Source organism: Callionymus lyra, chromosome 2, assembly GCF_982586985.1.
Source record: "Callionymus lyra chromosome 2, fCalLyr1.hap1.1, whole genome shotgun sequence".
Taxonomy (NCBI): domain Eukaryota; kingdom Metazoa; phylum Chordata; class Actinopteri; order Syngnathiformes; family Callionymidae; genus Callionymus; species Callionymus lyra.
Window position 1 is genome coordinate 5,832,958 of NC_141819.1, and position 23,084 is coordinate 5,856,041.

A 23,084-nucleotide genomic window follows, 5' to 3' on the forward strand; every position below is an offset into this window, starting at 1 on the left:
TTGCTTTTGATCAGAACCTTCAACACGACAAGAGTTTATTTACAGTCTGATTTCATCTCTTCTTCTCAGAATGGACCATCAGAACTCAGAGCTTCTCATTGGTCAGCAACATCCCTCACAACTGGAAATCAAACGGCTGGTATGTTCATAAACTAGAGGAGGTCCTCATCCTAGAGGTTCCTTCTGTTCATCATCCTTCAGCTGAATCCAAGTTAAAGCTTCTGGTCTTTGTGGTTCTTGAGATGATCCACTATCACTCTGACTTTCTTCTCTGTGATTCTGTTCCAGTCACTGGAGAGAAACTTCTACAACTATATGCAGAAGGAGCTGAAGAGAGTCTGGAGGTTTGTGAGTCCAGAGACTCCACAGACTGAGGAGGAAGATGAGAAGTGGAGAAGCATCAGAGAAGAATTCCTGAAGATCACAGTTCATCTCCTGAAGGACATGGAGGAGGAGGATCTGGCCGAGCGTCTGTGGAGCAGTAAGAACATGTGAACAAACATGATGAAGATGAAGAACACTTGCATCAGATCTGAAGATTTTACTCCATTTTCACCTTCTACAATCTTCTGACTCGTGTGTCTTTATTCAGGAAGTCTTGCTTCAGAGTGTGGAGGACGACTGAAGAGGAGCCTGCAGAAGAAGTTCCACAGTGTGTCTGAGGGGGTCGCTAAAGCAGGAAACTCTGCTCCTCTGAATGAGATCTTCACTGAGCTCTACATCACTGAAGGGGGCACAGACCAGGTCAACCAGGAGCACGAGGTCAGACAGATCGAAGCAGCCACCAGGAACCAGACCAGACCAGAAACCACCATCAGACAAGAAGACCTCTTTAAAGCCTCACCTGACAGAGAAAGACCAATCAGAACACTGCTGACGAAGGGCGTGGCTGGCATTGGGAAGACCCTCCTGACACAGAAGGTCACTCTGGACTGGGCTGACGACAAAGCCCATCAGAACTTCCACTTCATCTTTCCTTTCACCTTCAGAGAGCTGAACCTGCTGAAAGAGAAGAAGTTGAGTTTGATGGAACTTGTTCATCTTTTCTTTCCTGAAACCAGAGAATCCAGACTCAGCAGCTTTGAAGGACTCCAGGTTCTGTTCATCTTTGATGGTCTGGACGAGTGTCGACTCCCTCTGGACTTCCTCAACAGTCGGCGCCTGATAGAAGCTACAGAGTCCACCTCAGTAGACGTCCTGCTGACAAACCTCATCAGGGGGGATCTTCTTCCCTCAGCTCGTCTCTGGATCACCACACGACCTGCAGCAGCCAATCAGATCCCTCCTGAGTGTGTGGACATGGTGACAGAGGTCAGAGGGTTCAATGACCTCCAGAAGGAGGAGTACTTCAGGAAGAGGTTCAGAGATGAGGAGCAGACCAGCAGCATCATGTCTCACATCAGGAGGTCACGAAGCATCTACATCATGTGTCACATCCCGATCTTCTGCTGGATCACTGCCACAGTTCTGGACATGTTGAAGAGCACAGAGACAGGACAGCTGCCCAACACCCTGACTGAGATGTTCATCTACTTCCTGGTGGTTCAGATCAAAGTCAAGAAGGTGAAGTTCGACGGAGGATCTGGGACTGACACAGTTTGGGATCCTGAGAGTAAGAAGATGATGGAGTCTCTGGGAAAACTGGCTTTTGAGCATCTGCAGAGAGGAAACTTGATCTTCTATAAGTCAGACCTCACAGAGTGTGACATCGACATCTCAGCAGCTTCAGTTTACTCAGGAGTGTTCACTCAGATCTTCAGAGAGGAGAGAGGACTGTACCAGGACAAGGTGTTCTGCTTCATCCACCTGAGTGTTCAGGAGTTTCTGGCTGCTCTTCACGTCCACCAGACCTTCATCAACTCTGGAGTCAACCTGATGGAATCAAAACTAAAATCCAAACTGACAGAAATCGACAAAAGTCAAACAGAAAGGTTCTACCAGACAGCAATAGATGAAACTCTGAAAAGTCCAAATGGACATCTGGACTTGTTCCTGCGCTTCCTTCTGGGTCTTTCTCTGCAGACCAGCCAGAGTCTCCTTCCAGGTTTGTTGACACAGACAGGAAGTAGCTCCTGGACCAATCACAACACAGCACAGCTCATCAAGAAGAAGATAAGTGAGGATGTGTCTCCAGAGAGAATCATCAACCTGTTCCACTGTCTGAATGAAGTGAAGGACACTTCTCTGGTGGAGGAAGTCCAACAGCAGCTGAGATCAGGAGGTCTCTCTGATCAAATGTCTTCTTCTCAATGGTCGGCCCTGGCCTTCATCTTACTGTCCTCAGAGGAACATCTGGACGAGTTTGACCTGAAGAAATACTCAAGATATGGTTCAGAAGAGGCTCTTGAGAGGCTTCTGCCGGTGGTTCAAGCTGCAAACAAAGTTCTGTAAGTTGTTCAAACATTTCTGATGATATGAACTAAACATGAATGTTTGATTTACTCTTTGATGATTGTTGTGTTTGTCATCGTGTTTAACAAACTGATCCTAATTTAGACAAACCTTCCTCAAATATTCATACAATATGTGATTTTATGATGTAACTAGTTCAGTCTTGTCAAATAGAGAATTGAAAAGTAAAGATGTTACGTATTTTATAAAAATATCATCTTAATAAATCATTGTAATGATAAACAAACAAGCGTCAACTTTAAATGAAAATGAATAATAATCAAAAGAACATATTTAAAACATGTGGCCTCATTAATTATACTGCGTATACACAAATGAATGTGTACGCAACATTTATTTATAGAAAATAAACTTAAGTTAGCATGTGTGACCTTCACAGCAGCTCTGAGCCTGATTTCTACAAAATCTTCATCTTAAATTCACATGAAGTTTCTTGAATGAAACAAAACCACGAAGGTTACATCAATAAAAATGCAGCTTTATTTAACTTTACTGTTTCATACAAAAGGTCAAATCTTGTCTTTTTCTCAGGAAATGTGTTCTATAAAAATAAATAATAAAATCAAAGGGGTTCGTCTTCATAATCCTCTTTGTCCGACTGCATGGATTTAATTTAAAATATTCATGTCAGGTATTACTTTAAGATTCTTTTTAAGCTAAATATGTTGATAAATGTCACTTCCTGTTGGAGCAGTTGAATCTATTTTCAGCTCATGAACTGAATATTGAAAAACATTTGCTTTGTTTCTTATGCAAGTAGATCAGTGTCATCAGAGAATTGAAGGATTGAATTTAACAATTAATTTTATTAAAACGTTTTATTTTTTTAACCATAGAAATATTTTCTGAATCATTTTATTAAATAATTTGAATATATATTATATATTGGATTTTAAACACTTTCACATTTGTATATTTAATTAAAAAAGCCACTTGTCAAAAATATTGATTCTTGAATTTTTTTCATTTTATTTATTACTAAAATAACAATATTAAACTATAAATAAACTCTTTCAATTTTTGTCAAATAGAAAATTGAAAAAGTCACTTGTTGATGAAACTCGTCTCTTTCACAGGCTGAGATGTTGTCGACTGTCAGAGAGAAGTTGTTCACTTCTGTCCTCAGTCCTCAGCTCTCCGTCCTCTAGTCTGACTCTACTGGACCTGAGTCTCAACGAGCTGCAGGATCCAGGAGTGGAGCTGCTGTCTGCTGGACTGAAGAGTCCACACTGTCACCTGGAGACTCTCAGGTCAGAACATCATCTTTTCTACATCATCAAAGCTCAAATGTAAAGTCAGAGGTGGAAACACGAGTCAAAGTCTGTCATCACTTTGTTCTTCAGTGAAGCAGCTCATAGATACATTTGTATGTTTGTGTAGCAGGTAAAGATGTTACGTAGTTTATAAAAATATCATCTTAATAAATCATTGTAATGATAAACAAACAAGCGTCAACTTTAAATGAAAATGAATAATAATCAAAACGACATATTTAAAACATGTGGCCTCATTAATTATACTGCGTATACACAAATGAATGTGTACGCAACATTTATTTATAGTAAATAAACTTAAGTTAGCATGTGTGACCTTCACAGCAGCTCTGAGCCTGATTTCTACAAAATCTTCATCTTAAATTCACATGAAGTTTCTTGAATGAAACAAAACCACGAAGGTTACATCAATAAAAATGCAGCTTTATTTAACTTTACTGTTTCATACAAAAGGTCAAATCTTGTCTTTTCTCAGGAAATGTGTTCTATAAAAATAAATAATAAAATCAAAGGGGTTCGTCTTCATAGTCCTCTTTGTCCGACTGTGTGTATTTAATTTAAAATATTCATGTCAGGTATTACTTTAAGATTCTTTTTAAGCAAAATAAGTTCATTAATGTCACTTCCTGTTGGAGCAGTTGAATCTATTTTCAGCTCATGAACTGAATATTGAAAAACATTTGCTTTGTTTCTTATGCAAGTAGATCAGTGTCATCAGAGAATTGAAGGATTGAATTTAACATTTAATTTTATTAAAATGTTCTATTTTTTTAACCATAGAAATATTTTCTGAATCATTTTATTAAATAATTTGAATATATATTATATTTCGGATTTTAAACACTTTCACATTTGTATATTTAATTAAAAAAGCCACTTGTTAAAAATATTGAATCTTGATTTTTTTTATTTTATTTTATTTATTACTAAAATAACAATATTAAACTATAAATAAACTCTTTCAATTCTTGTCAAATAGAAAATTAAAAAAATGTCACTTGTTGATGAAACTCGTCTCTTTCACAGGCTGAACAGATGTCGACTGTCAGAGAGAAGTTGTTCACTTCTGTCCTCAGTCCTCAGCTCTCCGTCCTCTAGTCTGACTCTACTGGACCTGAGTGACAACAAGCTGCAGGATCCAGGAGTGGAGCTGCTGTCTGCTGGACTGAAGAGTCCACACTGTCACCTGGAGACTCTCAGGTCAGAACATCATCTTCTCTTGGTTCTGATAAGTTTCTAAAAGTGTTTCTCCTTCATTTCAGTCTGTCAAGGTGTCAGATCTCAGATAGAGGTTGTTCTTCTCTGGCCTCAGCTCTGACATTGAACCCATCCCACCTGAGAGAACTGGACCTGAGCGAGAATCATCCAGGAGGACCAGGACTGGAGCTGCTGTCTGCTGGACTGAAGAGTCCAGACTGGAGACTGGAGACTCTCAGGTATGAACAGAGCAGCAGAACTCACTGACTGAACTCCAAAGATCTTCAGACTGAACATTTGATGCTCAGACTCTTCATCTGAACTGAGCACATGAATCCAAACTCTGAGTTCCTCCATGTTCTCCTGCTGGACACCAGTGGAAGCATGAAGGAGACAGTTGAGACTGAGCAGCCTGTTTATAGATCCATCTTTGTTGTCATCAACAGTCATGACTGAGTCGTCCACTGAGAATGAAACAATATTCATGAACATCTGAATCAAATGAATCTGATCTTCTGACTCTTTCTTCCTCCAGGCTGGATGACTTTGGACCACATTGGTTTGACCTTCATCCATGAATGGTAAGTTTGATTCTATTGATTGACTTCAACATCAAAGCTCATCTGCTGACACAGCAGTTGAAGGTCTTTGTGGACATGGACTTGATGAAGAAGATTCCAGAACAAACGTGCAGATGTTAAAGACTCACAGTTACAGTATCAAGTGAAGCTCTGATTCCAAATCTTCAAGTCCTTCAGCTCAAAACTCTTCAGGAGCTTCAACATCAACATTGTTTCAGTTTGACTGTCAGTGGAGAACAAAGAAATATTTCTGTCAAATATTTGAAATCAGACGTGAGTTTGATCATCAACTCACAATGTTGAGTCACTTTAAACATCATTTCACACATGAATCACTTCATATTGAATCATGTGTTCACTTGAACATCTTCATCACAACTAGACTAGACTCATGTTAGCTACATGCTAGTTTAGCTGCTGACTTCATCTTCAAATCTGACATTCAAGATGATTCTGGGATGTTTCAGTCACATGGTTCTTCTCTCAAGTTCTCAGAAGAATGTTGACAGAACATTGACTCGTCTCAGTTTGGATCAGTATATGATCGTCAAGACAACGTTCTTCCACCATCATCACCTCATGTGTCTTCTTCTCTCAGTCTTCACTCTCACTGGACTCACACACAGCAGCGCCTCCTACTGTCCAACGACAACAGGAACTTGATGGAGGATCAGGATTATCTGGATCATCCTGACAGATTTGAAAAGCTGCGACTGGAGGTGGAGAGGAAGTGAGACTATCAGAGTGACTATCAGAAGAAACACAAGAAAATATGTTATTAAGTAACATGTTTCCTAACATACCTGCTGGATTTGTTTCACGTTTGTTTGTGACTTTATGATCGTTCTCTAGTTAAACCTCTTTTACTCTGAAAGTAAGTGGTTTAATGGTTATTTTTTCAAACTGTACTTCTCAACAGTAGCTTAACATGATCGTGACAGATTGACTTCATCTCATCTGTCGCCTAGAAATGATGTCATCAGAGGAACAGAGCGAGAGAAACATGAATTAAAAAAGATCAACAAATTCAATCCTCTAGTCAAACAGCTTCAAAACATACAGTTCTTTGCACAATATTCTCAAAATCACATTATATTATATTTTATTAACTGATCATTAATGTTATAATCGACAAGTGAATCTACACTTTGACAAATGTATCGTGAGACAATCTTGATCCAGTTTAGAGAGTTTTTCTTCCTTCATTAACTGCAAATGAAAGTGTGTTAAAGTAACAGTTGAATGTATTCAACATTATTTACTCAATCATGTAATAGTAGGTCAAATAAAACTATTACAACAGTTCTGGAATCATGTGATGTTTTAAGTCTTTTGTTGTCTTTTTATGTCACACGTCTGAAGTAATAATAAACGCAAAATTCAAACTCATCATTTTCTACTCGCCCTCATGTCGACTAAGGGTTGGGATTATTTTGAGAGTAATGTGTTCTTTTTAGAGTTATAGACAAAAATGTTTGTTCATTTTAATGTAGCGACTGGAGCTCAGTTGTCTTTGTCTTCATCTTCGTCCAAAAAGACACTTGAAAACATCCAAATACCTCCAAACTGCTCGTCTGTAACTTTTGGATTGAAGCTCCACGTGAGAAGAAACGATCATAAAAACACTTAAATGCATATATATTTTAAATGTGTTTGTAGTGAAAGATCTCAGTCTCTCAGTGTAAATCTTCTGCACTGAAATTTTCAATGTGTTTGATGAGGAAACACTAGCTGGAGCTGAGCCTGAGAACTTCAATAAATATATTTAATATTTAAACATTTAACAATAAACACGTACTTGGATCAAACCTCATATCATTTTTAAACGGAGGCGCCCCCTACTGAGCATTAAACATGATGACACTGTTAGTGAAGCTTCATCTCACCATCACTAGTTTTGGATGACCAGCATGTCAGAGTAAGAAGAACACGCCGTACAACAGTGGTGCTTATTGAAGCCTCTGATATATAACAGGATTGAAAATAATTCCTTTTCCGTTTTTACGGCTCCATTATTACAAACAACAGGTATTTACTTCCTGTGATGTGTTCAAGAGTTGGATTGTAAAACATTGACTGTAATCTACAGTTGCACCACTAGATGGAGCCATTGTCAATAAATAAACACACGAGTCACTCTATCATCACCTGTCGTGGTTCACTCCATCCCTGCAGCGAGGAAAACTTATCTTAGTCCTTGCAGAATTATTGACAGGACAGTGAATTATCTTAAATCACCACTAGAGAGAGCGATGTTCTCTCAGATTACAATTAGCAGCATTTTAGTCTTTCTTTATCCTTTAACTGACACATCGTCCTTTGTGTTGACATCAGGGGTGTCACACCCTGAAGATGACATGTGTTGGTGAATCATATAGTACTTATATAATAGTTTATTATTTGTTTAATTTCAGCACTTTATATAGACCTGATGTTTTATTTTTTCATTATTTAGAAGAAACAACAGCAACATTCTTTCCTGCTGGAGGAAACTGAAGGCAACACTTGAGACTCAAATACAGCAGAATGTAGTTATAAAAGTGATTCACACGACACAACAATAATCATTAAATGTTGGGTTTTAAAAAAAAAATCAAAGTCTCTTGATAATCTTGACAAAATTGCAACATATTCCATACGTTTCAAAGCAAAGGTGCGTCCGTTTCTCTTCCAGATCAGCTGTGCAGAGAAAAGTTGTTCTGGACATGTTAAGTCCTAAATGAAAGCAGCTTTGACCGTACAAAAAAAAAAGAAGAAGAAATAAGGACTCGTAGAGAGACTCCACACATGGTGAGACCATAATGTTCAGGGTCGGAGTCTCTCTGCACAACTTCTGGTCTGAGTGATTTGAAACACAGGGGCTCAGTAGCAGAGGTGTGTGTGTTAGTGACATAGTGGGGGGGCAGCACAGAACATATACAATGGACAGGCCAAGCACACAACATGATTCCTTCCTGAGACATTGGTGTGTGTACAGTAACGATGGTCAAGATGATGTGAAGGCGTTTTGGCATCAAGTGTATCACAGGGTGTGAGGTTGCTCTGGATCCTGCATGTTTCTAACACAGGGGACGATGCGTGAGGACAAATATCAGAAGGACCTTCACGATCCCCCGTCCAGAGGGACCACTACAATCTAGTTTTCCCCACCACGACATGACACGGACCCACATAGAGGCTTTTGAGAATCACTTGTATTCAATACAGTGTGTATGTACACCACTCTTCACATGGATCAATATCATGAAGCTGCTACAGGAGCGTCCGAGCCCGAGATGTGATCCACCTCAACACTTCCAGACTCCGTCTCTGTCTGCTACATGACCAGAAAGATATGCCCCGACTGGAGTGCTACTTGTTCATACCTACTGTAGGTCAAAACAAAAGGGGGGGAACCGTGAACGCCTCATTCTGAACAGCCGGTGATTAGTTAAGTGTCCAGTATTTAGTCGAACACAAAAACTTCCTTCAGTAAAATGTATTTCCTGGAATCACAAACCTATGAACAAAACACATAAAAGGTTTTTTCTTTTCAAAATCAAGTGAAGCCTAAAACTCTTCATAGTTTTGCAGAAATTAATACAACTTATATACATATCCCCTTTATAATGAATCTTCATGAACTGGATTTCTTGAAAAGACCTGTGACCATATCATACAATCATTTGTTTTCCATTCGTCTGGAAGCACAAAACAATACGTGGACAACAACCTGGAATAGACTGTGACACTCGTAGCGACTTTCTTTTTGTGGACATACATGTGAGGACTGGAAATAACTTTGTGTTCATCAGAATAATGTACACGTGACATCAAAGCCAAACATCTTCCTCAATACTCTCGGTGGGTACGGAAAGATCCAAACAGTGAAGGGATACAACAGTTTCTCATCTCAGAAAAGGTTTTCAGTCGCCCTCATGTCAAACACCATAGTTCATATCTATATGTATTTATATAACTTTGTCGGCCGTCACTACGCCGATTGTGTGGCTGGACTGCTTTGGTAGAGCTGGGCAGAGCTGCCGCTCTCCAGGCCTCCAGAGTTCTCCAACATCTCCTGGATGAGAGGAGTTATGGAGCCGGGGATTTCCATCTTGAGGGTGATATGATTGTGTAAATATTATATAGCGCAGATTTATCTTTTATTCCATTTAGATTTTATTTCTCGTTTTTATTTCTGGGTGTTTTTATTTCTCGTGCTGCTGTTAAACCGAATTTCCCCTCGCGGGACTAATAAAGGTTTTCTGATTCTGATTCTGATTCTGATTCTGATGACTCGTTCAGCTCCTGCAGACAGAAGGAAACAACAAAACTCTTCCTCGCTTGTCTCTGTGTATCCATCATAATACATGAATACACCTTTTTAAAACTAAAAAATAAACATTTACCCTTGTTTTACACTGGCAAACAAACAACATTCTTTCTATTATGGCTTTTAAGCTTCTAAGGAAGATAAAACTGACCTTAAAAAAGTATTTATCTCTAACAGCAGAGGGAGCCAGAAACAAACATGTTCAGCCTTCTGTAGCGCCAGCAATATTAGATCTATTGATGTGTCGATGAAGCTTCATGAAGCAGGGTCATATTTTTCACAGATCAGTCCCTCCCGGAGGAGTGGGACCCCCACACTGCACTGCTGAACCGGGTTTATACTTCGGGGTCTCAGTTTACAGAGCAAAGAGTGACATCTAGTGGACTCAGGAAATAAGGACACTGTTTCATGAAGCTTCATCAACACATCACTTTATTAATTTAAAGTAAAAAAAAGATTTTATTTAATGTTTCTTTTGAGAGGATCTCTAGTTTCATTGTTCAGACCGACCCAAACACAAGATGAACCCTTTTATTTTTAGAACCGTGGTTCTACAAATGCTGTTACACCCTCTACAGGCTGTCGCTATGGATGACGTCTCGAGCCTCAGCCTCGTCGCTGAGAAAGATGAACGAACTCGCCAGCAGGGGGCAGTAGGTTGTCTCTGTAGAAGGCCACATTACACACCTGGGATGGGTCGAGCAGCACCGGTCCATCGGCGCATGCATCAGGTTCGGAGAGCGAGTACTCGTAGCGTTGCATTGCTCGGTGCAACTGTGTTAAAAAGGAAGCAGATCTGACATGAAACAGCTCCGTCAAAATAGTTGTTCAATCAAACAGAAAGAAAGAAAAATGGAATCAGCAAAGAAAAGAAAATATCTGATGATGGACAATTTAACTCATTTATGAATGTTTATTTTGGATTGATGGAATGATTGACAGCTGTGTTTCTCATGTTCCCATGATTGAGTGACATGGGGCGGCGAATTGACGCAAATTGTTCACTTCTGCACTTACACTTAATATTTTGAGTGCACAAGTGTGTCCCAATAATCAGTGTGCGAAAATCTAGTCCACTATCTGCACTGAATTGGGAAAGTTGAGTGTGGATCGATGGACACTTTCCACCCTCAACGACCTCCATCTTAGTGACGTAGATGAAGCTAAACTGAAGCTAAACTGAAGCTAAACTGAAGCTACGTCACTGACGACACGTTTTCAGAGCAGATACCGACGTAAATGTCACACAACACAACAACAGTAATAACACAATGAAACACAACTTGTTTCAATTGTATAAAAGTGTTGTCAAGTGTCAGTGATAGTGTTTTAACGACTGTTTTCAGTCAGTGTTAAAAAGTAGTAGAAGAAGAAGCTGTCGAGTCATTTCCTGTAAGTGTGTAGAGTTTTATTCGAGACAGTACTACCGTGGCCAAATTTGAGCACTGGCCAAGTACATATGTAACCCAGCCGTTTATTTGGTGTTTTATGTTTCAATTATTTTCACTGGAATAATATAATTCAACCCAGTTGTTATTTTTGTGTTTTATTACTTTTCGATGTTTGTATCGCATTAAGTCGCTTTAAAACGGTCATTGTTTTACTTGTGTTCCACTGATGAGACTCAGGTGTTGAGATGCTTCAGCGGCTCAGAGACTGAGACACGTGTCATCGCTCCTGCATTTCTATTGAAACACTTGCTTGTCACTCCTAGGTGAGCCTAAACAATACGTTTATATTATTGTTCATATTTCTGTTTATATTTCTGTGTATAAATGAACGTTGTATCGAAGCAACTATTTTCGTTTATGTGTATGAAGCTTGAACATTGTTTTGTAACTTCATGCAAGTGTACATTTTCTCAACAGTATTTTATATTATACTGTTTCACTTTGTTTGAAAGTGAGTTGAACTTTATATTTTGTTATCGCGTGGTGTTGAGATGCTTCAGCGGCTCAGAGACTGAGACACGTGTCATCGCTCCTGCATTTCTATTGAAACACTCGCTTGTCACTCCTAGAACTTCACTGTTCTTTGCTGGTTCCTGATTGTCACCGAAGGAGGACGAGTAAACATCTGTTCCACAAAGACTTCCAGGACAAACTAGAGTATTTCAGGATTGATACTCACTCTATGCACTTTTTTTTGCTCGTCAGCACAACAAACAGACAATATTATTTTTTGTTTGAAGACAATACATTTTCCAGACAAGGACGCTATTTTGTTTTTGTTTGGTTATTGAATACTTTGTGAAAGTATATTTTGTTCATATTTTTATAATAGTTTAGAGTAGGAGACAATATAATATAAATATTTATTTTCTCTACTGTGTATGTGGTGGATGAATGTTCTTCTGTCCATAATTATTTTATTTACTGGACTGATAGTTCACGGCTATCAACCCTACATTTTCCACATTGGTTACACATACACATCTGAATGTGTACTATAAACCAGTGCACACAGAGAAGTGCGTGATATGGGACACAGCCCAGCCTTTAAAATGCCGTTTTCAAGAGTTTGGATGGAGGACAACTGAAGATCCGATGAGTTTGTGAGCAACCAAAAGGAACGAGAAAAGCTGGATGATGATTTTCTGTCAGCCTGACATTCAGAGATCATCAAAGATCCGGCATTTGAGTTGAGTTGAAGGAGCCGCATATCCAATCCACCTGAGCCAACTGACCACCTCCAAGTCCCCCCCGACATGGAAGCCTCCCCCAAATCCATCAGACTCTTGGGTACTTTTTTATTGATTGCTTTGCGGAGTGAAGCGGCCCCATCGTATCCGGTCTTACCGCACCTGAGCTACGATTCAGGCCTGCAACATTAATGTTCAATAATGACTGACAAACTGTTCATTATTTCGTGTTTTAGATCGAGTGACAAGTATAGTTTAAATTGAGAGTATTTTTGTTTGTCTTTGTCTTTTATAAGTACATTTATTTGTGATTGAACTACTTGTGGAACTTTTATTGTTTAATTATTTTACTAAAACTAAATTGGTGAATTCAGGTCCTGCAGACGTTTAGTAGAGCAGGATCTCTACAGATTGTATAAGTTAAAAATAATTGCAGTCGGGTTAGACCTAATACGTAATTCCCAACAAAGTTGAACCAAAAGTAATAAAATAAATCTGAACCTACATTGCTTTCCGTTTACATGTTGCAACCAAGGCTCCAAAAATGCTCTTTTCAGAGGCAGATGTCGGCGTCCCTCACTATAACTTCTTCTGCTGGGGCCCCTTTGTCCAGCACATAATCCAGCTTTAAACACATCACACAATTATTTTGACAATAAAACTTCAAGTGGTTCATTCATCTCCAGCCAATGGGGGGTGAGGAATCAGTAACAGCGCATCAATCCTGGGTCAAGACTGAATAGCTTAAAGAGGCAGTGCGTGATACAAATCACGCTCTTGACTCTCTGGTCCTTACACTCCTGACACGCTTGTCACTCTTGGGGTCCCATCCTCTCCTCTCTTCGACCCCAGTCTTGACTCCTGCCCCTTCCCTTCCTGCAACTTGGTGAGAGAAGCTTCCCAGCTTGACCATAGCTTCTCAAGACACAAGCAAGCTGCAACCCAATCTCCTGCAGCCAGCCAAGCAAGCCTGAACCAAGCAACCAAACTGCTCTTCCAGAAAAGACTTGTGACCCCTTGCACCGAGTAAAGATACATCTCTGGACAGTTACGCCAACTCGGTCAAGGGAGATCTTTGCCAGCCTGCAACAAAGGACCAGGACCGGACCCAATTTTTCATATGTTTGTATAATCAATTTAAGAGCCTCTTACTCAGTAAAGAACATTAATCACAACAACACGAAGTGACTTCAGTAAATGAGATTGATTCAAAGTAGTGTTTCATAGTTAATTAATAACTCCAATGAATGAATCATTATCGATATAAATGTAATAGTTTCCACTTTCAGATCTATTCATGGTCAGGCTCCTCCTTACATCACTGACCTGATCCAGCCTTACACCCAAGCTCGGGCTCTGAGGTCTGTGGATCAGAATCTACTGATGGTTTCTGGCACACGGTCCAGGACCAGAGGAGAGAAATCCTTCCAGACTGTTTGTTCTGGCTTTTCCTTGATTTTCTGGAACTCCTGTTGTGTTATCAGTTTTATCTTGATCTTTAAAGTATATACTTTATTGAATATTGTTTTGATTGTTTAAGCGCTTTGTGACCCTGGTCTGGAAAAGCGCTATATAAATAAAAATTACTTACTTACTTACTTACTTACTTTGGACTAAGACTCAAAGGTGGTGCTTCTTTTCTTCAGGTCATGTTTACCTAGAGGCAATTTTAAAGTTAAATCTACCAGAAATGAGTTGTTCTGAAAATAAAAGTTTGTCTAAGGCAGGGGTCGCAACCTTTACCACTCAAAGAGCCATTTTGACCCGTTTCACAAATTAAAGAAAACAATGGGAGCCAAATTTAAAATGAAATAACACTGCATATACATTTTTTTTTGCTTTGTGCTATGTATAAACAAACTATTATGGGTTAAATTTATGAAATCAATGAACGACTGAAGAGAAATTGAAATAAAATTTCTGCATGCAACAAAACGTTTTTTACTCCGAAAAAGACGTCGAGTTGAAGGTTAAGTAAAATACTATTTAAGTCCTCCTTGTAGTAATGAAAAAACAAAACGCCAAACTTCAATTATCCACTGGCAGAGAACCAAAAATGCCGTCCTCTCTCTCTGTGCCGTCATCCTTCTACTGGCGCCGTGCCGTCAGCTGCCAACCTGAATAATAAAATGTCTATTTCACTGAACAATTAAAAAAATGTGAATATTTGCCAAATTATAGTAAATTAAATCATTTATCATACTTGGTCAATGTTATTTCTGCTCCTGAACCGCAGCGCATAGCGTCTCCACATCAGGGCTGTATGACCTTTATCTTCACACAGGATTGTAGGCTCTCATCTGTGAGGCGTGTGCGATGTTTGTTTTTAATAAAGTTCATGTTGGAGAACACCTGCTCACATACAAATGTGGATCCAAAGATCGACAGGACTCCAAGTGCATACTTTTTCATGTCCACATAAAAGTCGGGGATAGCGTTCCAAGTTTCGAACACAAGTTTGTCTGGTTTGGGGAGGTTTTCAATATCACACCATTTGTGATTCTGAGCAAGAACGGCCTTCTGGCGTGAAACATCTTCAAGGTCCGCTGTCAGGCGCTTTAACTTGGACACCCACATGTCTTTGTTGGCTATGTCAGCCAGTTCCATTTCAAGATCAGGTGGACTCACACCTGGAAAGGCTGTCATATTCAACAGGGATGGATCGAGGCTGAGGGGAGTGACAGGGAAGGATAATGTGTTTTTTCCTCTGAACTCACTGAATCATTTCCCAAACGATGTTTGCATTGCAATGACTGCAGAATGTAAATACTCTAAATTCACAATGTGAGCTTTTTTGAACTCACTCAAACTGGGGAAGTGTGACAGTGTACCTTTCTGTAAATCTCTGGCAAGCACTGTCAACTTGCGCTCGAAAGCCAAAACCTCCTCCAACATGCACAGGGCTGTGTGTCCTTTCCCATGAAGAGCTGTGTTTAGCGTGTTCAGGTGCGCTGTCATGTCTACCATGAAGTGTAGCTTTTCCAGCCACTCTGGCTGTTCCAACACAGGATATGTGAGCCCTTTGCTGCCCAGAAATGTTTTCACCTCTTCCAGACACGCGGCAAAGCGTTTCAGCTCCTCGCCTCTAGACAGCCACCGGACTTTGTTGTGCAACAGGAGATCAGAATATGTGCTTTCCAGCTCGTCCAGCAACGAAACAAAACGAGCATATGTACTTATATTTTCAGACTTCATCCACTTCTTGAAGTGATTTTTGCTCAAATCAGCCTTCCGTGTCAGTTCAGAAACAGCTTTTTTTCTCTCATTTCCATCCGGATATTTTTGAGCAAATGCTGCGTGTTTATTTTGGAAATTGGCGACATTTGACTTTTTGTTGTTAGCGAGTTTCTCATTGCATATTAAGCACACAGGTAAACCAGTCTCGTCAGCAGTGAAAGCAAATGCATCTGCCCACGCAGCATTGAACGTTCTGTTTTCATCAGACACTTTTCTTTTCTTTGAATTCTCCATAGTAAGCCTACCTGGGGTGGAAAAGTTAAAGTAACCAGACACTGGAGGGTGTCGCACATTGGAGGTTGTGACGTGTATCAAGAGCGACAAAAATATGTTAACACATTTTATAAGATCGCCATAATAATCTTAATAGAATTACATTTTGAAAATGAAATCACTAATACATTTGAATTAAATACTCATTCATTATTTTCAACTGCTGAGCCGCATCAGAGTGATCAAAGAGCCGCATGCTGCTCTGGAGCCGCGGGTTGCCGACCCCTGGTCTAAGGGCTATAATCTACTACAGAAGATTGGACAGAGATGTTTGGCCATGACTTCACTGTATCTGTTGTTTGATATCATTTGTATAAGGCAGATATTATTAAACATGACACCTATTTTCAGCATTTTCCAGTACAGGCAGATGGAACCAGCTGTGGAATTTTCATGATTATGGTAGAATGTTGCAATTTCCTCATTAAATGTTTTCTATTCAATAACCAAATGACTGTCCATCATATCCGTAGTATATGAAAGTAGTACCAGAAATGTTGTCTCTCATGTATTACAAAATGTAGTAACAACTATCAAGACTTACATGGAGAGCGACATAATCAGGTAACAGGGATTGTGTACAGTAGTATATAATGATATATATATATAAGTATATAGGATACAATAAAAGATTTATTTAACCTTTGTGACGATACGTTTTGTTTTCACTGTGTGTCAAGTACAATGGTACAAGGTCTCCTGAGATTAATGAATTCACATACTTTTAAGATTGTTTAATTCAACTCTTAAAAAAGTTTTCTCTGAGGCTATAATCTCAGTGATCGGAAAGTAAGGAAAAGACAAAGAAATATGTGGAAATTATAGACCGATATCTGCACTAAATGTAGATTATTAAATATTTACATCCATTATTTTAAAAAAAGGTGGAAAAATAATGTAAACTCTGATTAAAACGGACCAAACTGGCTTCATCTCAGGACGTGTAGCCCGAAATAATATTCGACGAACAATCCAAATAGTCAACTCTACACAAAACAATAAAAGGTTCATTTGGAATGGAAAAAAGCAGAGAATAAAATACACAACAATCCATTTACCCAAATAAAAAGGTGTGATGGGGCTTCCCAATCTCAAGGACTACTTTTACGCAGCACAACTGAGAAGATCAGTTGGTTTGATGAAACCTATGATGAAAATGGAAGGATATCGAATCAAAAATAAATGACATCCCGGTCCGATCACTTCTAGTAACAGTAAAATCATAAGAAAGTTATATAATATTCTTGATCCTATCACTCTACACACTTTACAAGAGTGGTTTGAAATAATCCAACAAGAAAAGCAGGAAAAAGAAGTAAAAAACCTAAACTGGGTGTCATATGATGATGAATTCAAACCAAACCAACACGATATGAGATTCAAAGACTGGGAAAACAAAGGAATAACAGCAACTTGAACAATAACTAAAAAGGGTTTAATGAGTTTCCAGGAGCTAAAAAACGATCTGGACTAGTTAAAGATGATTTCTTTCCATACTTGCAAATAAGAGACTACTATGTAAAGCAGATACAAAGCACGAGGACCCAGGAGGACTGCTTGAATGGATCTACAATACATACAGAGGAACACAATTCAGAGATATTAGCGCCATATATAAATGTTTGAGAACAACTCACTCTTTGTCAACTGCTTATATCAAATCAAAATGGAAGAGGGAAACAGGAACTGAAGTACTGAGTTCAACAACATCTATGATCTGGAGGAAATTTGGTTGGAAAAATATAACGTGTTATTTTATAACTCCAAGAATGAAAAGTAAATTTGACGAATCAGGTGATACATGTTGGAGGATGTGTGGAGAGAAGGTTGTCCATCATGATCACATTTTTTGGCAATGTACAACAATAACTATATTCTGTGAGAATGTAAATAGAACAATTGGAACCATTCTTGGGTATTCTGTGCCAAACACTTTAAAAAAACGATGTACCTGGGAAATATAAACGATGTGTTATGTCATGTAATGTGTATCTAATGTGAATAATGTTGGTTGCATGTAAAAAAGCCACAACGAGAAACTGGTTCAAAGCAGAAGCTCCTGATTTGCATCAATGGATGAACATTATGAGGGAAATACGACTCATGGAGCAATTGACCTTGAAACTCAGACTGAAAGAAACTCTGTGGACCCGGCGTTTGAAAAAAAAATGGACTTCATTTGACACTATCACTCCTAAATGACTTTTGGATTTGAATGATGGACATTTGAAACCTGTATGTTTTATTTTGTCTAGTTTATTTATTTGTGTGTTTGTTTGTTTTTATATTTGTTTTATTTGTTTGGAGATTTAAATTATGTAAAGTGTGGGGAAACTTAATAAAAAGGAAAGTATTAAAAGAATAAAAGTAAGAAAACTGACCCTTGAGGTACACCACAGGAGACACTGGCTGTAGAACTTGAGGTGTATCCCATGGCGACCGCAAAGGTTCTGTTTAATAGGGAGGAAGAAAACCAGCTCAGTGCAGTTTCTCTGATGCCAACCCAAGAGTTAAGACGATCTATTAAAATATTGTGGTCAACAGTGTCTAAGTTTGCAGTAAAATCTAAAATAATGAAAATCACGCTTTCCTCTTCATCAGCAGCTAAAAACAAGTCATTAGTGACTTTTAAAAGTTCAGTCTCTGTACTGTGACCGGATCTTAAACCTGATTGAAATCTTTCAAATAAATTACATGAAGACATAAAATATTAAATTTGGAAGGACACCAACTTTTCTAAGACTTTGGCTGAAAACAGGAGTTTAGAAATTGATCTAAAATGAGTAAAAACTGGTCCAGGCTGGGTTTCTTCAAACGAGGTTGGACCACAGCATGTTTAAAAGAACTGAGGAAAAGAGAGCTGAATAAAATGTGTAAAACTGTGTTAAAAACATCCTTTAAAAATTTTCCTGGGAATGACATCAAGAGCACATGAGGTGGTTTTCATCTTGGATAAAGTCTTTGCCAAAACCGGGAGGTTCAGGATTAAAGCTGTTAAAAAAAAGCAGAAGTAAAATGCTCTGTGAAGGAGGATGTTGAGTGAGGGTTAAAAACATGTGAGCGAGTGAGTCGGAGGAGTTCGGGGGATGGAGTAACCAGGTCCATTGTTAATAGAACAGCTTTATGGTCCGACACTCAGATATCCTTCAGTGAAACTTTGGATGGGTTGAGGCCAGTGTGTATAAAACCATGTGTGTTGGTTTATCAATAATCTGTGTTAAATTAAAAGAGTCGATTGTGTCAATAAAATAGATGAGTCCTGAGTCTTGAGCAGGTTCTGACTCTGACCTTGAAGCGCCGAAGAGTCGACGGTGTTTGACGTGTCCATGACTAGCATGTAGCCGGGAGTCGTGATGTCCAAATAAAACAGTTTCAAGTAAGAACCAATTAAAACTGCAATATGAAGAGTCAAAAGTGACGATAAAGGTGGATATAAAACTAGTAAAAGCCAGTAAAATCAATGTTGACACACTGACGTGCTGATATGCATATGTGTGTAATGGATACAAGTGTGTTTGCATGCAATTGTTCTGTTCAGTCATTTGCAAAAAGTGTGAAGCTGACATTGTGCTTATAGTTGTGTTTATCTGGGCTGGAGTTTTGCTCCTCGAGTATACGGTTTTTATAATTGTGTATGACTTTTGATTTTAGTGTTCATGCAATACAAAAAACTCTAACATAGTTACTATGGGTGCAACACCTTTTACAAGTGGGCCCAGCAGACTTCAGCTTTCCTGACTCCAAAAAGTTGCCTTGTTGGTGGAAAGTGAGGCCTTTTACAGACGAGGTCTACTGCCCCCTGCTGTGTGGAGCACACCTTTTTTTTCTCGTTGTACTAGTTGCAATGACATTAAATGAGTAAACGGAAAGAATAATTTGTAGAACCATGGTTATGAAGATAAAGGGATTCATGTTGTTTTTGGACAAAGAAACTAGAGATCCTCAGAAATGATATATTTTTTTACTTTTAAATCCCTGCAGGAGAGAAATGAAAGCACGTACAGTCAATAAAATCTTGTCAATGAACCAGAACACAAGGCTTGGTAACAGTCTAACAAGAAAGACCGGTTTCATGAGTCACATACTTTTATTTCAGGCATGATCTTTGATACCAGCGTCAGAAGGAGTTGATCAGTGTCTTGTTCCATCAGTTCTGGTCAGAAGAAGCTGAATTGCTCCAACATGGACCTGAGACCACAGAGGAGGAGGAGGAGAAGAGGAAAGCTGCAGACAGGTCAGTGACTCTCTGACTCTCACACAAGTCAGCAGTTGATGAAATGAAATGAATCACAACGAGACGATCCATGTTGATGTTTTTAAACAACTGTAGCTCAATCTACAAATGATGACGCAGAAAATCTGAATCTCACCACAATCAAACAACTGTGTGAGTGTGTGTTTGTATACTGTACGTGTGAGTATTTTTTTTATGTTTGTACATGTGAGTATTTGTTTTGTATCAACATTTGTGTCTGTGCTTTAATGTGTGTGTGTGTGTGTGTGTGTGTGTGTGTGTGTGTGTGTGTGTGTGTGTGTGTGTGTGTGTGTGTGTGTGTGTGTGTGTGTGGGTGTGTTTGTGTGTGTGTGTGTGTGTGTGTGTGTGTGTGTGTGTGTGTGTGTGTGTGTGTGTGTGTGTGTGGGTGTGTTTGTGTGTGTGTGTGTGTGTGTGTGTGTGTGTGTGTGTGTGTGTGTGTGTGTGTGTGTGTGTGTGTGTGTGTGTATATTTGTTTAACTTCCTGATGAGGCAGTTGTGAAGAATCAAGTCTTTTTCAACCACTGTGTCTAACTTGTCTATAAATATTCTTTATCAGTAAATAATATACTATTATTGTGTGTCTGTGCTGTTGTAGTGACTGTGAGTGTGATCATGTGAGTGTGTATTGTTAATATTGACCAGAAGTACCTTATAGTCGGTCACAAGCTACCGGTCGAGCCGTGACATAATATAATATGAAATAAGAAGAAAATAGAAGAGAAGCAATCGGTGCAATAACCATGTGACATGAACATCAGCCAATCAGAGCTCTCTTCTCTTTCAGTGTGAGCGCAGCAAAGAATAATAATGACGTGAAACTTGACTTCCTGACAGGTTTGAAGGTGTCCTATGCACATATTTACTGCTCAGATCCATGTTTATCAGAGACACATTAATATAAATATTGATTGAAAATAAACACATGTTTTTAGATACATGAGTGGATATTAAATTATTCGTAAACTTAAAAATATGTTTCTCATTCACTTAATTAATGATCTTTATTTATTAAGACAACATGATCTTTATGGAGTTGTTTTCCAGGCATTTAACGCAATTTGTAAAAAACGAGAAGCAATTATAAGTAAGAAAATGTTATTTGTAAAGCGCCTTTCTAGACCAGGGCCACAAAGCGCTTTGACAATCAAAAACAATAGTTAAAATATATACTTTAAAAGATCAAGACACGTAAGAAAAACCCTATAGTCCCAGAAAATCAGGGAAAAGCACAAATAAGAATGTTTTAAGATGTTTCTTGAAGGAGTCAGTAGATCATCAAACACAGATGTTTCTTGAAGGAGTCAGTAGATCATCAAACACAGATGTTTCTTGAAGGAGTCAGTAGATCATCAAACACAGAGATCGTTCCAAAGCTTAGGAGCAACAGTCCGGAAGGATTTTCCTCTCCTGGTACGGTAGTATGTGCGCCGAACCACTGGAACCTTATCATCAGGAGAAATAACCTGAGTTTCAATTATGTCCACATGTAGCTGCAAAGTGTTTTCACTCATTATTTGATTTCTAGCAAACAATTGACTAAGTTCAGCCTCTGGGGCTCAGTTGGATCAAAAGAGCAGTAGAGCTGGATGTCATCAGCGAAAGTATAGTAAGAAACATCAGGAAATCTCTGAATGATTTCACCGAGGGGAATCAAGTATAGCAAAAATAATAAAGGACCCAAAACAGAACCTTGAGGGACTCCACACAACAGATGATTCAGACCTTGGTTGATTGGCAGATACACTGAAACTGCCCAGAAAGGTATGACAAGGACCACTGTAACACAGACCCAGACAGTCTTCATCCCTCAGTCTTCTCAGCAGGATCTGGTGATCTACTGTGTCAAAGGCTGAGGACAGATCCAAGAGAACCAGAACAGTGTATTGACCCGAGTCAGCCGACATCATGATGTCACTGGACACTTTCAATAAAGCTGTCTCCGTAGAGTGATGTTTACGGAAGCCAGACTGAAACTTCTCATGAATGTCGCTCTGATCCAGGAACAAAGACAGCTGCTCAGACACCACCTTCTCCAAGATCTTGGACAAGAAAGGGAGCTTAGAAATAGGCCTGAAATTACTGAGTTTAGCCGGGTCTTTGCCTGGCTTTTCGAGTAAAGGCTCCACAATGGCATGTTTAAATGCATTGGGGAAACCCCATGTGGAAAGGGGGAGCTTTACTATTTTGGTAACCCAGGGGCCAATTACATGGAAAAACTTTAATAAAGAGCCTACAAGGAAGGACGTCGGACGAGCAAAAGAAGGGTTTCATCTTGTTCACCGGTGCCATGCTGCAACAGTACTAATTATAATACATTTAAAAAATTAAAAAAAACACAATCAAGAGAAAAGATACTATAAAAAATATAGGGGGGGGGACTAACACAAATAAAAGAAAATCCAGCAGTGAAAATATGAGGGATTATCTGGATCAGTCCAGAACATTTCATCAACATCACGGGCGATATCTTCAATAACAAGACCATGAGGGAAGAAGCCGTCCATGTCGAATCCATCCTTGAATATGGCGTTGATTAGGTTACAGACCTCCTCTGTAGAAATCCTCAGAAAATATCTATATTTTTTTTCTTTTAATTCCCTGCAGGAGAGAAATGAAAGCACGTACAGTAAATAGAACAATGAACCAGAACACAAGGCTTGGTAACAGTCTAACAAGAAAGACCAGTTTCATGAGTCACATACTTTTATTTCAGTCCAACCCTTTATACCAGCGTCAGAAGGAGTTGATCAGTGTCTTGTTTGGTTAGTTCTGATCAGAAGACCAGTGACTTATTTGTCTATAAATATTCTTTATCAGCAAATAATATACCATTAACTCGTGTCTGTGCTGTTGTAGTAACTGTGAGTGTGATCGTGTGAGTGTGTATTGTTAATATAGACCA

The 23,084-nt window shown here is 39.0% G+C and overlaps 2 protein-coding genes across 4 annotated transcripts in view; both read left to right on the forward strand.

Annotated features, from left to right (window-relative positions):
- The window catches only part of LOC148085156 (NLR family CARD domain-containing protein 3-like), a 157,212-nt gene that overhangs the window by 117,010 nt on the left and 17,118 nt on the right, over positions 1-23,084 (forward strand). The window contains exons 9-11 of one of the 3 annotated variants that reach the window (XM_087783292.1): positions 4,949-5,122; positions 5,419-5,464; positions 6,063-6,540. The exons of 1 other annotated variant lie outside the window; for it this stretch is intronic. In XM_087783292.1, the coding sequence (XP_087639418.1) occupies positions 4,949-5,122; positions 5,419-5,461 (217 nt within the window). In that variant the 3' untranslated portion in view covers positions 5,462-5,464; positions 6,063-6,540. Of the gene's footprint in view, positions 1-4,948; positions 5,123-5,418; positions 6,541-23,084 lie in introns of those variants that run through there. One more of the 3 variants, XM_087783291.1, reaches the window with a different exon arrangement.
- On the forward strand, positions 599-4,951 carry LOC148085160 (NLR family CARD domain-containing protein 3-like). The gene is made up of 3 exons (XM_087783307.1): positions 599-2,387; positions 3,489-3,662; positions 4,713-4,951. Exons 1-3 carry the CDS (start codon positions 1,027-1,029, stop codon positions 4,924-4,926), a joined length of 1,749 nt encoding a protein of 582 aa, XP_087639433.1. The 5' UTR covers positions 599-1,026; the 3' UTR covers positions 4,927-4,951.

Bases quoted from the DNA above. Each gene is read 5' to 3' on its own strand.
- LOC148085160 (XM_087783307.1), top strand. From the start codon at position 1,027: ATGGAACTTGTTCATCTTTTCTTTCCTGAAACCAGAGAATCCAGACTC. The intron at 2,388-3,488 runs GTAAGTTGTTCA...TCTCTTTCACAG, and splicing joins CAAGCTGCAAACAAAGTTCT to GCTGAGATGTTGTCGACTGT. The intron at 3,663-4,712 runs GTCAGAACATCA...TCTCTTTCACAG, and splicing joins TGTCACCTGGAGACTCTCAG to GCTGAACAGATGTCGACTGT.